This window comes from Petaurus breviceps, unplaced genomic scaffold, assembly GCF_028583685.1.
Source record: "Petaurus breviceps papuanus isolate PSGF00001 unplaced genomic scaffold, PetGlider_PUasm1.0 188, whole genome shotgun sequence".
Lineage (NCBI taxonomy): Eukaryota > Metazoa > Chordata > Mammalia > Diprotodontia > Petauridae > Petaurus > Petaurus breviceps.
Window position 1 is genome coordinate 5,492,022 of NW_027185804.1, and position 17,934 is coordinate 5,509,955.

The 17,934-nt window shown below is 37.0% G+C and overlaps 1 protein-coding gene across 2 annotated transcripts in view; it reads right to left on the reverse strand.

The window, feature by feature from the left end:
* The window catches only part of SBF2 (SET binding factor 2), a 526,457-nt gene that overhangs the window by 445,597 nt on the left and 62,926 nt on the right, over positions 1-17,934 (reverse strand). For both annotated transcript variants that reach the window (XM_069091201.1, XM_069091202.1), the window contains exon 2: positions 10,841-10,926. In XM_069091201.1, the coding sequence (XP_068947302.1) occupies positions 10,841-10,926 (86 nt within the window). The remainder of the gene's footprint in view (positions 1-10,840; positions 10,927-17,934) is intronic.

Sequence of the window (17,934 nt, forward strand, 5' to 3'; positions counted from 1 at the left end):
CAATATTACTCAAGGAAAATGTCTATAGTAGAGTAAGATTTAAGTCAACAGCTCTAAAACTTTGTCCATCCAAAAATTATTTTGAGGGATTAAAACTACCTACCACTCACAGCACTGATCCAAAATAACAAATAATGAGAAGACAAGCATTATGTTTAAAAGCTATCAATTTAAGGCATCAAAAATAAATGACCAATTCAGTTTAAAAGCAAAATTACATACATACCACCACTAAGGAGACTTGGCCCAGACCAAATGGGAGACCAGTACCATTAGACAGCCTCTGTTTTAGTCATCATTACATATAATTCAGCTTTCAATATGGAAAAGATCCTGAGCAATGCTTAAGAAAATTCATCTGGAATTTATCTGTAGCTTTCTATAATGAAATAAATATAATCAACTATAGCCAAGACTCAAAGGAATCTAGGAACTAATACAAGAGAAGTTGACAAAATGAAATGAGCCCATGATGAAAAAGGAACCAAATCATGCTGCATATATGTGTGTGTGTGTGTGTGTGTGTGTGTGTATGTATGTGAGTGTGTGTGTACATTTGAGTATGACTTTCACCTTAGAATTCTACTTCAACATGTCTTTCCTACTATAGGCTACCCATAAAATCACAAGGAGCATACAACAAAGAAACCATCTAATTCAGCCCCTTCATTTTACAACAAATGACTACCCTGAAGTCCAGAGAGGGGAGGTAACTTCCAAGGTCAAACACATAGGGAATGTCAGAGATGAAATCTGAATCCAAATGCCCAGACTCTGTGGTCAGTGCTGTCCATTGTACCAGGGGCTACCGCCACTTGACTTTTCGAAGATGTTTCCGCTAAGGCTATCTAGTATTGAGAGGCAGCATAGTATACAGGGAACAGGGATGGGGGGATGGTATAGAGAGGGAGGAGGGAAAGAACACAAAAACTAAACCAAAAAACTTGGGTCCCAGATCTGACACTCCATATTTATTATAGTAGGCAAGTTACTTAACTTTTTATAAGCCTCAGGTAACAACTAGAAGTAAAAGAAGGGTACAACTTAACAGTATCCTGTCTCAAAAAGATTGCTGTGAAAAAAGCACTTTGTTATGTACTAAAGAAGTATGATTTATCGTTATTGCCTTCCACAAAAAAAAGAATGCAAATAATTCATTCTTTTACATGTATCTATACTAGTTATTGGAACACTAGCTTCTAAGATGAAGTATCAAAAAAGGTAGACTGTAACAATTAAGAAATATGCCAAGAATTTTAGATATCTAATATTACATCATTCATAAAAATAATTATTAAAATAGGATAATATCTAACAACTAGTCAATTTATGTAAGAACCAACAACAGAACAACTCTGAGGTACTACCTCACATCTACCAGATTGGTTAGTATGACAGAGAAGGAAAATGATAAATGTTGCAGAAGATGTGGGAAAACTGGAACACTAATGGACTGTCGGTAGAGTTGTTAACTGATGCAACCATTCTGAAGAGCAATTTGGAACTATGGCCAAAAGGCTATAAAACTGTGCATATCCTTTAATCCAGAAATACCACTACTAGAGCTGTATCCCAAAGAGACCATAAAAAAGGGAAAAGGATCCACATGTACAAAAATATTTATAGCAGTTCTTTTTGTGATGGCCAAGAATTGGAAATTGAGGGGATGCCCATCAATTGGGGAATGGCTGAACAAGTTGTGGTACAAAAATGTAATGGAATACTACTGTCCCATGACAAATCATAAGCAGGCAGATTTCAGGAAAACCTGGAAAGACCTACATGAACTAATGCTGAGTGAAGTGAGCGAAACCAGGAGAACATTGTACACAGCAACAGCAACACTGTCCAATGATCAACTGTGATAGACTTAGCTCTTCTCAGCAATACAATGATTTAAGACAATTCTAAAAGACTATGATAGAAAATGCTCTGCACATCCAGAGAAAGAACTATGGAGCCTGAATGCAGATCAAAGCATACTATTTTCCTTTTTTGTTTGTTTGTTTCTTCTTTTTTTTTTCATGGTTTTTCTCTTTTGTTCTGATTTTTCTTTCACAATATGACTAAGGTGAAAATATCATTAATATGATTGTACATATATAAAATATATCGGATTGCTTGTGGTCTTGGGGAGGGGAGGGAAGGAGAAAAATTTGGAACTCAAAATCTTATAAAAGTGAATATTGAAAACTATCTTTTTACATGTAATTGGAAAAAAATAATATTAAGTGGAGAGAAAAAAAACAACCAACAAAAGACTAGGGTCTCAGAAGTAATTCAAAGAATTTCCTGCCCCAAATCTCCTGCCTGACAGAACAGAATACCAAACATGTTCATCTGGGAATTTAAAATGCTAAGTCATGCAATTCATAATCTTCAAAAAAAATTTTAAAAGGTTAATCAAAATCTGATTTTCAGAGTTACTTAGTAACCCACATCTTATTGCAAAATAATACACTAAAACATAAAGGGAATTTCCTGCTCTCTATCTCACTGTTCACAGAGGCTGTAAATCATTGTAATGATTTAAGAGAGACTAAGAATTTATTCACAGTTCAGTATCTACTTAAATAAAAAAGTAGGGGCCTGCTCAAAATTATCACACAAAATGAGGGAAATCTCTCCATAATAACAGGACTTTTTCTTTTCAAAGAAATAATCAAGTAGAGTTATAGGAACAAAAAAGTGTGTAAATGACAACTAGGATCTGTGACACCCCAGAGAGAAAGTCCTTTCCAGCTTCTGCCTAAATATTTCACAATATAGGAACTTCACTACTTTTAGAGCACTCCACTGCATTTTTGGACAACTCTAATTGTTGTAAATTTCTTTCTTATACTGAACTGAAATAAGAGGCAGCATAGTTCAGTGGCTATGACAATGAATACTTGGGTTTCCAGCTGTGTGACTTTGGACAAGTCATTTACCCTGTCTAGGGATCAGTTCCCTCAACTGTAAAATGGAGGGACCAGACTTCATGGCTTCTAAGGTTCCTTCCAGCTTTAAATCTGAGATCTTAGGATCTGTCTCTCTAACTGCTACCCATTAACTAACCAATATATTTAAATTCAATTCATTAAAACCAAGAATCACCTACCCAGCAAAACTGAGTATCATGTTTCAGGGGAAAATATGGTTATTCAGTGGAATAGAGGACTTTCAAGCATTCTTGATAAAAAAAACCAGGGTTGAATAGAAAATCTGACATTCAGATACAAGAAGCAAGAGAAGCATGAGAAGGTAAACAGGAAAAATAAATCATAAGGAACTTATCAAAGCTGAACTATTAACATTCCTACATGGAAAAACAATAATTGTAACTTATGAAACTTTTCTCAGAATGAAAATAGTTGAAGGGAATAGAAATATATATATATATATATATATGTGTGTCTATATATTAGGGTATATGGGCATATGAATACATATGTGAATGTGTGTATATGTTTACAGGTATACATAGATAGAGGGCACAGTACCAATTTAACAGGAAGGGATGATACTTAAAAGGTGAAATTAAGAGGTGAGAGAGGAATATAATGCGAGGAGATGGGGAGAGACAGAATGGGGTAAACTATCTCATATAGAAGAGGTGAGGGGAAATGGTTACAATGGAGGGGAAGAATAGGAAGGTAAAAGGGAATGGGTCAACCTTATTCCCATTGAATTTGGCTTGAGGAGGGAATGAAATACACACTAAATAGGGTATCTCACTCTCCAGGAAAGTAGGGGGGAAGGGGATGAGAGGGGGGATGATGGAAGGGAGGGCAGGCTGGGGGGGAGGGAAGTTGGAAGCACCCACTTTTGAAAAGGGACAGGATCAAAGTAGAGAATAGAACAAGTGGGAGGTGGGATAGGAGGGAGGGAAACATAATCAGTCTTTTACAATATATCTGTTATTGTTTTGCATTAGCCACACATGTACAACCTATACTGAACTGCTTATCTTCCCAATAAGGGTGGGTGACAAAGAAGGGAATGAATCTGGAATTCAAAGTTTTAGAATCAAATGTTTAAATATATACTATTATTAATACTATTTTACATGTAATTAGGAAATAAGATAAATAGGCACTGGGGCACAGAGATCCACCATGCCCTACTGGAAAAGTCGAAAGGGGTATGGGAGAAAATATGGGAGAGAGCAGATTGGAGGAAGGGATATCCTGTGGGACTGCTATTTTGGGGCGGTGGGTAGGGGAAAAACAGGGAGAAAATTTGTAACTCAAAATCTGGCAGAAATGAATGATGTAAATCAGAAATTAATAAAGCATTTGAAAAATAAAAAAATTAATAATAAAAATAAATTCAATTCACAAACATATTAATCTTACTCCCAGTCACCAAAGCAGGCAATAAGAAGCCTAACCTCCTATCCACAAAGAACCACATATTTAGAGCTAGAAAGGGCATTGGAGATCACCTCATCTAAACTCTTCATTTTACAGATGAGGAAACCAATCAAAAAAATTTATTACACCATTACTTGTTCCATATACTGGTAGGCCATGAAAATAACAAAGAATGGCAAAAAACAGTCCTTCCCTTAAAAGAAATCACAGTGTGATCAGGGATACAACATGAAAGTAATTATGTACATACAAGACACACGAAATAGATGGTAAGTTATTTCAGAAGGGAAACACCAATAGTAGAGGGTCTAACTAGTAAAGTCCTCTTGCAAAAGATGAGATTTGAACTGAGACTTAAACAAAATCAGGAAAATTATAAGGTTGAGGTGATGAAGGAGAGCCTTCCAGGAAAGAGATCCAGCCAGTGTAAAGGTCCAGAGATGAGAGAAGGAATGTTGTGTCCAAAGAATAGCAAGTAAGACAGCACAGTTGGAATGTGTGGAAAGGGGTAACGCAGAAACAGAGTGGGGAAAGGGAAGAAGGGCCTAGTTAAAGAGAGTTTTAAATGCCAAAATAGAAGACTTTACATTAGATGCTGGAGGTTATGGGGAGCCACTGGAGTGTACTGATACTATTGTTAGGGAGACTTAAGCAGCTGGGTAGAGGATGTACTGGGGTAGTGAGAAACTTGAGGCAGGAAGATCAAGTTGAAGATTATTCTTATAGTCCAGGTAGGAGGGGATGAGGGCATGAACTAGAGTGACGGCTAGGTGGAGAGGAGATAGGAAATGCTTTTATGGTACAAATAACAAAATTTGGCAACAGATTAGACATGCGGTATGAGAGGGAGTAGTTAAGGATGACCTTAAGATTACAAACCTGGGTAATTCTCATCTGCAAATTTGACAAGTGTGCTTTTGTACTTTTATGAAAGACACCGATAAAAATACTGAGCTACCCAAGGCGAAGAACAGAACCCTGAGCTGGAGACCTTTCACCAAGGTGATAAATTTATTAAAAATCAACTTTGTGTCTTATCATTCAGCTGCTTCCAAATTCCATTCAGCCATACCACCGTAACCTAGCCAGTACAGATGTCTTACCATTATCCTATCTCTGCCTACCTCACACTACCTGGAGCAACAATTCTCAGGACCTCTCGAGATCCTGCCCTCCCCACCCAATACACTTGGATATTGGCCCTGGGTCACAGCTGTTTAAGCTTCTAATTGAAGGGCAAGTCAAACGTCACCTCAACCCTCCTCGCTGACCCCAATCTAAGCTTCATCCCATCAGGGACACTAGAGCCCAGCCAGCAAAGAATGCCATGCATCCTCCCTCACCTCCACCTTTGGCATTCCAAATCTTGTTCAAGGAATAATGATCAAATCAACCTTGCCACTGCTACTGGGAAAAAGTGTGATAATCTCTGTGATTCTGAGTTCAGGATTGCCTAGATCAAAGCTGCCATCCTGGATGGATACTCCAGTCAAAGTCATCCAGCAGAGGCCTGCTATTTATCCTCTAATGCCTTATGTCCTTATCACCTCCTTTCCCCTATTACACTAAGAAGAATGGCTGGTTTCAAAAAATGTCTCAATTTTCAAGACATCTAAACACTAACTACTGGTAAAACAACAGAATTTTGCTGATGCTTCAAGACCTGGCCCCAGAAAACATTTGTTCCCATAGTCCAGAAATAGACTACAAGCCATAGAATGACTCTGCAATACTATTATTCTACTGTTCTTTGAATGTTGACCCTAAAATTAACCCAGATTTATTTGTATGACTGTCTGTGGTTTCCCTGTATGACTAAAATATACAAAAAATAAAAATAAAAATAACTTCAAATTGGAAGAGCAGTCATTATGTAAGGTTAAGCTTATTTTCATATTTTTATTTTTAAAATCCAACCAAATTAAAGTTCACCATTTCTTGGTAAAGGACAACTAAAGCAGAAGCATAAGGTAATTACTATAGGGGGAAATGGCAAATTAAAACGTTAAATTTAGAACTTGAAAACCTAAAAATCATTTTTCTTCAGAATCACAGAATTTCAGAGTTTGAAAGCAATCTCACAGGCATCTAGGCAATCCAGAGACTTTCAAGTATTTGACTGCTATTACCCATCATTCTCCAGATACTCTACCCCCCACCCCATCTTTTGTTCTATAGGGTAACTTTTCGTAGTTCCTTCAGTCATTTCTCATATGATATAAACTTGACTTCTGGTTGCCCTCCCATGGATCCTCCTCTCCAGATTATTAAGGTCCCTTCTAAAACATGATGTTAAGAACAGAACACAAATTCCAGATTTGGCTTGACCAAGATCATCTACCCATCACCTTCATATTTCAAGATAGATTTCTGGTCAGGACCTGTGATTTCATGGGTATAAGGAACTCCTAGTAAGGAAAAATTCCTCTACCAATAAAGAAAAGCAGTAATTCAGTAATTCAGCAGTACAAATCAACACCACTAACAACTACAATCCAACTTTCCTTAAAAGGCTGATGATCAATAGAGAGTCCTACTGGCAATGGCTTTACTCCCAGTTTTGTGACTTCTCACACCAAAACACCTTCCCTAAGTCACTGTTCACTGTTACCCCTTAATAGCTCCTTGGGAACAGATACAGTCTCTATCCCTGGCAGGTAGGTAATAGGATAAAATGCTGTCTTCACCATGACTATTTCATATTAGATCTTACAATTTAACTACAGAGATCTGATATCATTTACATTTAACATTGAATTTTTCTTAACACTGTGTATATACTATATGTAGAGAGGGCACTGTCATTTAAAAATAATTTCAACCTACTGAAATTATTTGAATGCAAGGGCTGACTTTAGAGAAAAATGTTAACATATAACCTAGCCTTCCCCTTTAGGTAGAAGTTCACACAAAATTTTCTTCCCCCTTACAAAACTGTTAATAGATCCTTCATTCCCACTAAGGTATAAGCAATTAATAATAACATAAAGTGTTGTTTCTCCATGGGAAATATCTATTTTAGTAACAAAAAAATTCCTCATTCTAAAGGACAGAATTTCATTAGCTAGTGAACAAGAGAATTTCTTTTGTGGCATGGAAATTTAAATTTCTAGTTTTGGTCCTCTTTGAATGAGCAAATAAATTAAAGACTATGAAAGAAAAGACTTCAATTCAACAGATATAGCCTAAGCACCTATTATTTGGCAACCAGCACTAGGGCCTAGAAATACAACTTTGCAGTTGTTAAAGTAGGTCATAGTCCTGCAATCCCATTCTTCAAATAACACACTCTCTTTCTGGAGCCCAAGGACAGCACTAGACACCTAAAACATGATAGGTCTATGGATCATAGATTCAGAGCTGTAAAGGACCTTAGATACCATACTGAACTCTAGTCCTCTGCCTGTTAGATACTTCAAACGGGAAAATTGGTGGGCTTCTCAAATTCAACATATCCAACATCATTATCTTTTACATTATCTTTTCTCCCAAACAAACGAATCTCTCTTGAATTTACTTATTACTGCTGAGGGCATCACCACCTTTCCAGTCACTCAGGTTAACAACATAAATATCGTCTTCCACTTTTCACTCTCCCTCAACTGGACAAGGAAATGGCAAACCACTCCAGTCTCTTTGCTAAGAAAATTCCATGGACAGTTGGTCCATAGGTCACCAAGAATCAGACAGGACTGAATGACTGGACTACATCCTCATCCCCTATATCCAATCTGTTGCTAAATCTTGTCAGTTCTACCTCCACAACATATCTCACATACATCCCTTTCTTTTCACCCATATGGGCCCCACCTCAGTTAAGACCCCATTACCTCTCGCCTGATCTATATAAAAGCTTCCCATTGCTTCCCTTGCCTCAAGTCTCTCACCTCTCCAATAAATTCTCCACTCAATGATATTCCCAAAGCACCTCTGACCATGTCACTCAACTATTCAATAAATTCCAGTGTATCCTTCTTACCATTAAATATAAACTCTTCAGGAACTGAAGCTGTTTAGTGTGAGAGAGACATGTTAGCAATCATCCAATATTAGAATGACTGGCATTCCAGGAAGAAGGATGAGATTTATTTTTCCTGAAGGAAGATGGTCAGAACTGAACATTATGAGGAAACATGTTTTAGTTCAAAGTCTGGAAAAGCTCCTCGTTAGAGTCATCACAAATGGAATGAGATGCCTCTGAGAGCAACAAGCTCCCTCCTCACACACAACCTGCAGGAATGCTTGCTGTCAATACTGTAGATGGGCTTTATAATGTGGGTAGGAACTGAATTAGTACTTTCTGTGTTCTTTACATTATTTTGACAACAGATATCAGATAATTTAGATTGGTAGATAAATTACAGAAAAATCAATATCACAGTGTTTGCTACAAAATGGATTTTATGGATCATTTAATCAATATAGACTAAGGAAACTGAGACCCAGAGAGGGAAAATGTTTTCCTCAGGGGTCACTGAGTTTTCCGGGCCTCTGTTTCTTCATTTGTAAAATGTAAAGATAGGACTAGATCACAAATTCTTAATTTAGGGTCCATGAACATTTTTGTAATATTTTGATAACTATTCAAAGTAACTGGTTTCCTTTACAGTCCTATGTACTTTTGTTTTATGCATTTTAAAATATTACTCTGAAAGGGATCTATAAGCTTCACCATACTGTTAAAGGGGTCCAAGATACAAAATAAATGACAAAACCCTTAACTATATGAACCAAAAAGTGCCTTTCAGCTTTAAATCCCTTGGGCCTCTGACATGTCTCCTGAGTCATATAGCTACTTGGTGGAATAGCCAAAACTAGAATCCCAAATTCCTGGCCTCCTATCAATATGATAGCAATTAACTAAAATATCTGCAGAGGCAGTCTTGCAGAAGTAAAAATTATCGATTGTGGAAGGGTTTTGTCTAATTATAGATAACTCAACTTTGGTGACTCCTCCTTCACTGCCCTTCCCCAGCAGCAAGTATCCCCACTCCTGACAGCCCGAACAGCAGAAAGGAAGTTTTAATACATTAGCACAACAGTTTCTACAGAAAAACAACACTGATTATTTCACTATGTGGTATATCATTTGGCAAGTGCTCAATACCACTGCAGCTAGAATTGAAGGTGACCCTTTGGGGCACTGAGTTCAGCCATAGATGCTTTGGTCAGGTTTCAAAACTTGAGGATAGAAGCACATATTTTCTATACTCCAACAAGGCTCAGCAGAAAGTCACAGGCTCCAACTCTGAGAACCTGAATTTGGTCATCTACACCACAAACCCCTTCTCAACATTCCAATCAAGGAAAACTTTCCACCTCTTAAGGAAATCCATTCCACTAATGAATAACTTTATGTATTAGGAATTTTTTTCTTTGCATTCAAGCTTAAATCTGCCTCTTTTCCATTCCTACACACTGCTCCTGTTCTGTATTCTAGAGCCAAGAAGAACAAGTCTTATCATATCTCCTCTGCAATATATGCAAACCCTCCAAACATCTGAGGACAACTATCATGCCCTGCAAAAAAAAAAAAAAAAGTTCTCTTCTCAGAACAAAAGAGTTCCAGGGCCTTCAACAAACAGCTTCTCATATAGTAAGATCTAGAAGCTCCTCACATTCCTTGTTATCCTTCCCTGGACATTCTCCAGGTTATTAAAGTCATTCCTAAAACATGGCACATATAACTGAATACAATAGCACAGAGGCCATACAGAATGACCTGATATAGTAGAGGACAATCTGCTTCCTTTCATTGTGGAGAGTTCAACTGGAAAGTGAATGCCCACCTGTCAGGTACACTGTAGAGAGGAATGTTGTTCAAGTACAGGTTGGGCTGGATAACCTCTAAGTTATCCTCTAATTCCAAGATTTAGTATTTCTGTAAACCTGTTAATGCTGAAGAGATGGCAGCCAAATACAGAGTTTGTTTTAGAAAGAGAAGAGCCAGGAACAATTTATAATGCTTATGATTTGCTACAGGGAAATCCGTGATGAAAACAAGGTAGCCAAAGACAACTCTGAATCAAATTATTTGGCACTTCTAGCATTATTATTAGGAGTAGCCCCCAACAAATCTCTTCTCCAATGCTTCTTCTGATATGCAAATGACACAGGTTTCTCAAAGACTGTTCTAGAGCAGCACAAAGTTTGACAGGTTCTGCACCTAGAAGAGCTACAAATAGGAACACAGGAGTTGCTGTCCTAACAAACTCCTGAAACGAGGAAAGGCTCTCCAAAAGAAAGTTAACCACTAGGTGCTGAAGTGTGGAAACCCAACTACTCATGAAGAGTATCTACCATATTATGGAAATATTGCAATCTTTATCTGTAGAAAGGATATACATACTGATGAAATTATATTTTTTTAAGTATTACAGTAACATGAAGTTTGCCACAATTAAAAGATCAAATCAATTAACATTAAATGTGACAGAGACTTACATTATTGTAAAGAAAAAAAATGTGATAAAGCAATGCCTTACCAATTCTATTCCTTGTGGAAAAGGTGTATCATCCCAATCCTTCTGTGGAAACCTCTGGATTATCTTTCCCATTCCTTCTGCAGACCCTGTAAAAGAAATTCAAGGCAAATTTGTAATTATAATATAAAATGCCAACTAGCAAAATAACTATTTTTAAAATAACTCAACAAACTACTTATGACTAACTTGCAACAAGCAATTCAGCAAATATTTATTAAACAAGCTTATGCATAGCTCATTAATACAGGCTCCTATGACTATAGGCTACAAAAAAAGTTTACAAAATTAGTTTTATTATTATAAGTAATCCTTGACTTAAGAAAACAGACTTATGCAAATGTCTCAATTTTTGAAAATTGTTAAAAAGTATATTTTAAAAACTGTAGATTTTGAAATCTTAACATTAATTCTCAACAAAACTCTAAAATAGACCATTAAATAAAAGGTTGATGATTACCTGGGAAAGCAGAAGGAATCACGAGAAGCTAGTGTAGTCATTAAAACAACAAAGTCAAAACTGCTACATCCAAAGCCTCAAAGAAAAAAATGTAAATTGATCTAAAAATATGAATTTGCTTCAGGTCCAAAAAGAGTTCCAAGGATACTTCAAAAAGGATTTTAAAAATAAAATAAAAGCAGTAAAGGGGAAAAGAAGTGAGAGTGAAACAAAAAAATCATGAAAAAAGAGTCAACAGCTTGGTAAAGGAGGCACAAAAAAATACTGATGAAAACAACACCTTAAAAAAATCAATAGGACAAATGGTAAAAGAGTCACAAAAATATACTGAAGAGAACTCCTTAAAAAGTAGAATTGGTGGCAGTTTTCAGATGAAGAAATTGAAGTCTATAGTCATATGAAAAAATGCTCTAAATCACCACTGATTAGAGAAATGCAAATTAAAACAACTCTGAGGAACCACATCACACCTATTAGATTGGTTAACATGACAAAAAAGGGAAAATAATAAATGTTGGAGAAGATGTAGGAAAATTGGAATACTAATGCATTGTTGGTAGCATTGTGAACTGATTCAACCATTCTGGAGAGTAATTTGGAACTATGCTCAAAGGGCTATAAAACTGTGCATATCCTTTAATCCAGAAATACCACTACTAGAGCTGTATCCCAAAGAGACCATAAAAAAGGGAAAACGACCCACATGTACAAAAATATTTATAGCAGTTCTTTTTGTGATGGCCAAGAATTGGAAATTGAAGGGATGCCCATCAATTGAGGAATGGCTGAACAAGTTGTGGTACAAAAATGTAATGGAATACTATTGTTCCATGACAAATGATGCACAGGCAGATTTCAGGAAAACCTGGAAAAACCTACATGAAATGATACTGAGTGAAGTGCGCAGAACCAGGAGCACACTGTACACAGCAACAGCAACACTGTGCGATGGCCAACTTTGATAGACTAAGCTATTCTCAGCAATGCAAAGATATGACAATTCCAAAAGACTCATGATGGAAAATGCTATCCACATCCAGAGAAAGAATTATGGAGCCTCAATGCAGATTGAATCATATTATTTTCTTAGGGCTTTTTTTTTGCTTTCTTTGGTTTTTCCCTTTTGTTCTGATTCTTCTTTCACAACATGACTAATGTGAAAATATGTTTAATATGATTGTACATTTAGAGCCTATATGAGATGAGATGCAATCTTGGGTAGTGGGATGGTTGGGAGAAGGAAAGGGAGAAGGAAAAATTTAGAACTCAGTCTTAAAAAAGTAAACATTGAAAACTAAATTTAATTTTTTTGAGAAGTAGAATTGGTCCAATGGGGGGTGGGAGAGGTACAAGTGCTCACTTTAGAAATAATTCCTTAAAAATTAGTATTGGGTAAATGGAAGCTGATGACTCTACAAGAAACAATAAAACAAAATGAAAAGAAAGAAAAATTAGAAGTGAACTCTCATTGGAAAAATAACTGACCTGGAAAACAGATCAAGAAGTGATCACTTAAGAAATCCTGGACTACCTGAAAACCATGGTCAGAAAAAGAACCTAGACATTCTATATTTCGAGAAATTATCAAGGAAAACTACTCTAATATTCTAGAATACAAATGTGCTCACAAACACACATAAAGCCCAAAACTCTAACCTATTTTTGGCCTTATTAATGTGAGTACTTCCTTCAGCAATGCAGAACATATCCCATGCCTGCCTGCCTGTTCTGTCAGATTCTTGTCCATATTACCTTACTGATCTGCCACAGAGGGCCCAGTCAACATATTAGGGGGCTTCCTCTTGTTCTTTTGACATTGCACAGATACTAATGAGACACTCAGGCTGTCCATTAGTTATCCCTAAATCTGACCAAGTTACCAACCATCTCATCTTTTTTTCACAGCATACAATTATTCTTGATCGATATCCTTATAGCATTTCTCCCCAATAAGTCTTCATTTATAATGTGTGCCTGTTCATATAAACATATAATTTAGCAGGCTACAATATATACTTTATCATATGTGGTAGGGAGTAATGGAAATACAGAAGAAATCTAGACAGAGTAAGCTAGGGCTATCTGGAAAGGGAGAGAAAACTTCTAGTTGTGAGAAGGAAGGAATTCAAGGAAGACTTTCCAGAGGAGGTGACACCTAAGCTGAGCATTAAAAGAAGATAAAGATCATGAAAGATAGAAATGAATGGGAAGTATATTCTAGAGAAAGAAGACAAGTTGGGGCGGCTAGGTGGCACAGTGAGTAGAGTGCCAGCCCCCGAGTCAGGAGGACCTGAGTTCGGATCCAGCCTCAGACACTTCACACACACACACACACACACACACACACACACACACACACACACACAATACCTAGCCGTGTGACCTCGGGCAAGTTACTTAACCCCAATTGCCCTCCAAAAAGCAAAAAAAAAAAATTTTTTTTAAATAAAAATAAAAGAAAGAAGACAACTTGTGTAAAGGACAAGGAGACAGGGGATGACATTTCTAATTCTGGAAACAATACAAAATAAGATGGAAAGGGAGAAAGAAATTAAACTGTGAAGAGCATTTAATGCCTACTTAAGACTAATATTACTAGCAAGAGAAAACCACTGAAGTTTTTTGAACAATGGAGTGTCATGATCAATCTTGTGCCTTAGGGAAATTATTTGGAAGTACAGAGTATGGATTAGAGAGGAAGGGAATGATGATTAGCTAGAAAACTAATAGAATAAACCATGTAAGAGCTGATGCTGACCTGAAATCAGATGGTGGCCCTAAGAGAAAAAAGGTTACATTATATGTCAGAGAAGTTGTGGAAATAGAATAAACATATATGGATGAAGTAGAGAAAGAGGCAGCAGAGGCAACAGACAGCTATGGAAAACTAAAAGGAAGGGACTGAAGGGAGAGACAAGAATAAACAGAATATTCAAGATGCACTAATCAGAAAGTGCAGGTCCTTACAGGATAGATTTTAGAAGAGTCTATTTTAAGAGGCCATGGAGAGGAAGAAAATAGAATTCTTAACAGAAAACCAAGAACTGACACTATCATCCTAGTGTGGAAGGAGACTGCAAAGTGTCTTATAATAGCCAATGAGAAAGTGTCTAATGAAACCCCCAAAAGGGGCACACATGGGTACTTATTCCAGAAACTAAAAGAGGGAAGAGGAGGACCATAGGAAATAGCTTGACCCAGGACTGTAGAGTAGACTAAGAAATCCTTAATCTCAAGGATTAGAGACAAAAGAAAGGGATGGTAAACTGAATGGGAAGTGGTAAGAAGAACGGAAGAGACTGTTTAGTGTATTAAACTTGCACCAACAAAAACTAAGAAGCAGCTGTATTTATGATTCCTCTCCACTGTATATATCAGTAGCACACATTCCAAAATCCTCCTACAGAAAAGTTTGACAGGACTTTTAAAATAACTTGGTGAGATGGACTACTGTGAAAAGGGTGACAGTTGAGAGTAACTGGGCACTGCCAGAGAAACAGCAGTATGCAGTGAGGAAAGCATAGAATCAAGGGATGTGGCTAAGAACTACTTCCTTTTTTTGTCCTGGAGTGGAGTAGCAAAAAGAGAACATAAAATACACCCTACTGGGACAATCATACCATTTTGTCATATGATTTCCTTGGTGTGAGAACTCTATACATTCACTGAGATCACAGTCATTCTACAATTTAGGTAATGAAACCTTACAGAAGTCTCAGAGGCTCAGGGAAGCTCCATGGTTTGCACATGGTGATAACACCAGTAAGTAGAAGAGTCAGATTGTGAAAAGCCAGATTCTTCTGACACCACATCCAACAATGCCACAACAGCTCTTTCTGGGTTATGTGGTTCACTTTATCAATGCCTAATATTAAGATTTAAAGTTAATTTTCTTTCAACAAACACTACTTGATCATGAGGAAAGCCCCTTCCTATAAGGGTAAAAGTTAGGAAGAATCCCAAAAAGATTCTAAGTAGCTAATGAACATGTGGATAATCAACAGGTGATGCAACATTAATATTATATGAACTGACTAGAGAATTTTAACAACAAATAAGTATAGGGACTGGATCTGTAACTTCATTAGTATATGGAACTAACTCCCAGATGAGGAACTCCCTCTACCAATGCAATTCCCTCTGCCTTTTCTACAACTTAGAGCCTTAAAGAGCTACCTTGGGCACTGGAGAGTTAGTGATTTGCCCAGGGTCCCAAAGTATGTATCAGAAGCAGGACTTGACATTGGTTCTCTCTGGCTTCCAGACTGGCTCTCTATTCATTATGCCCTGCTAGCTCTCACAACACAAAAGAATAATTTCCTTTAGATAAGAGCATGTAAGAAATTCATCACTTTTTCCTTAGCCATCGCACTGCAGAAATCACTCTGCCCCTTTAAGCATTGTTTATAGAAATATCAGTTCCTAAACCCCAGTCCCAATATCAACTTTCTTGCATAAATCTTTGTCCCATTTTGGGTCAAAATGCCATCTCTTTCGTGCCCTTTAAATTCCAGAAGTGAACTGTTAATGTATTTTACATTCCGAATTAATGAGAAATAGGATAAACTGTTTCTTTACTTGCAAACCATTGATAACACTGTCTGAGCTATGTTAACTCTTTATTTTTCCTCTTTAAATGAAAGCTTATTATGTTTCTACTACAGGCTTTATTAAAAAGAATTTTTCTAAAACCTTAAACTAACATCTACAATGCAAATCTATAAAAATTCTCAAGCAATAAAGATTTCAAGTCAGAAGATAATCTTGCAAATTTTAACAATTAAAGTAATTCTTTATTCAATGTTTGGAAAGCACCTCTTGTAAATCTCATTTCCTGAATATTTTTTGACAAGGATCAAATATAATTCCTCAATCAACCAAGCAGTATTTATTGACTACATGTTAACCATTATCCTATGGTCTGTAGGGCATACAAAGATGCAATATGCCCTGGCCCTGGCTTCTAAGAATTTAAAACCTATCTGTCCAAACTTGTTTGATATGGTTTAGATACAACATATCAGATAATTGTTGCACTGCAGGTATCACTGCTAGTTGGAATACTGACTTTGCTGTGAATTTTGTTTTCATCGAAAAAGATGGATATGATTCGTGCAGTAGTTGTTCTAAAAAAAAAAAAATACCCTATATTTTAGTCACTGCTTCTCTGATCTCCCTTTTCCCCTCCCCCATGGGAAACATGTTCCACATTTTGGAAAACTTTCCTAGAGGCAACTGGGGGGGAGGAGGGATTAAGCCCCTTAAGAGAAGAGATAAGACTTCTGAGTTTAAGACGCCAATGTACTATCCCATTAAAAGTACCCAGGCAAGCAGTTTGTGATTCAGAACTAGAATGGATGTGAGGACTCAATATACAGATCTGGGACTCATCTGCTTCGATTAAATCAATTATGCCCATGGGAGTTAACGACCTTAGGGATACTATAGGAAAAAAGGGTGCTTGCTGCTATAGGAGGCCAGATGTTTGAAGGGATATCAAGCTGTAGGTTGAAATTCTAAAGTAGTAATGTAAATATTCAGGTGGAAAAGACTATATGTCAGGATAAGAAATTTCCTTTAGAAAAAGAGAGAGAAGGATTTGGAAGCCAGTAAGTTACTGAGGTAAGGATATGGCCGGCTAATACAGATGCATGTGGTAAAATTCAAAGGAGAAGAGTCTGATGAGTTATTTTAGTAATGGGATAATTTAGAATTAGTGAGGTTCCTGCTGGCATACTGTGTGTGCTGAGAGGTATTACAGGAGGATAACCAATCAAGTTAGGTAGAAAATAGTCAGAGACAGTGTCTTCCAGCAAGAATCAGGTTTCTTTGAGTACTGGAAGATGGGAAAAGCATGCAATGAAGAAATGTCAGATATGGGGGGGGAGGGGAGAGTTTGTTAACAGCTGAACGGGAATTCCAGATAGTATGATGTGACAGAAGAGCCAAGGTGTATGGGCTACCAAGCAGGAGCTACAGTGAATAGGAATGAGAATACAAAGGAGTTTCACTTCAGCAGAGACTAAATCACAGAGATAAGACAAGCTGGACTTAAACCTAGGTCTTTACAGCCTAAGTCCAACATACTAACATTTTTCTATCATGTTCTCCCTCTAAGCTATGACACAAAAGGGATACACGGACAAATTAGAAAATAGCAATTATTTCATACATCATCCTGATGCACATGCCTGATCACTTTCCTCTGCTCAAAACTCCAGCAGTTCCGTGCTGTCCAATGAATCAAGGACAGATTCCTTGGCCTGATATTTAAGGTCTCCAATCAGACTCCAACTTAGCCTTTCAACCATGTCTTACAATATTTCTCTCCAAAGACTCAATGATCTAGTCAAACTGGACTACTCGTCACTCCCTGATCTCATCTCGCTCCATCCTGTCCCCAAGTTTTTGTAAAAACTTATAATGGTCTCCCTGACATTTCTGTTGAAATATCTTTTTTTCTCCCTTTAAGACCTCCATGAAGCTTTTCCTGATATCTTCAGCTAACAGTGATCTTCCTCCCATAAATATACCAATCTGTTTGATATCTTCTTTGCTTTTAATATAATGTGATTTGTATTAAGCACTATCTGGGTACACTGAACAAATTTCTTGAAGACAGTGACTACTAAAAAAA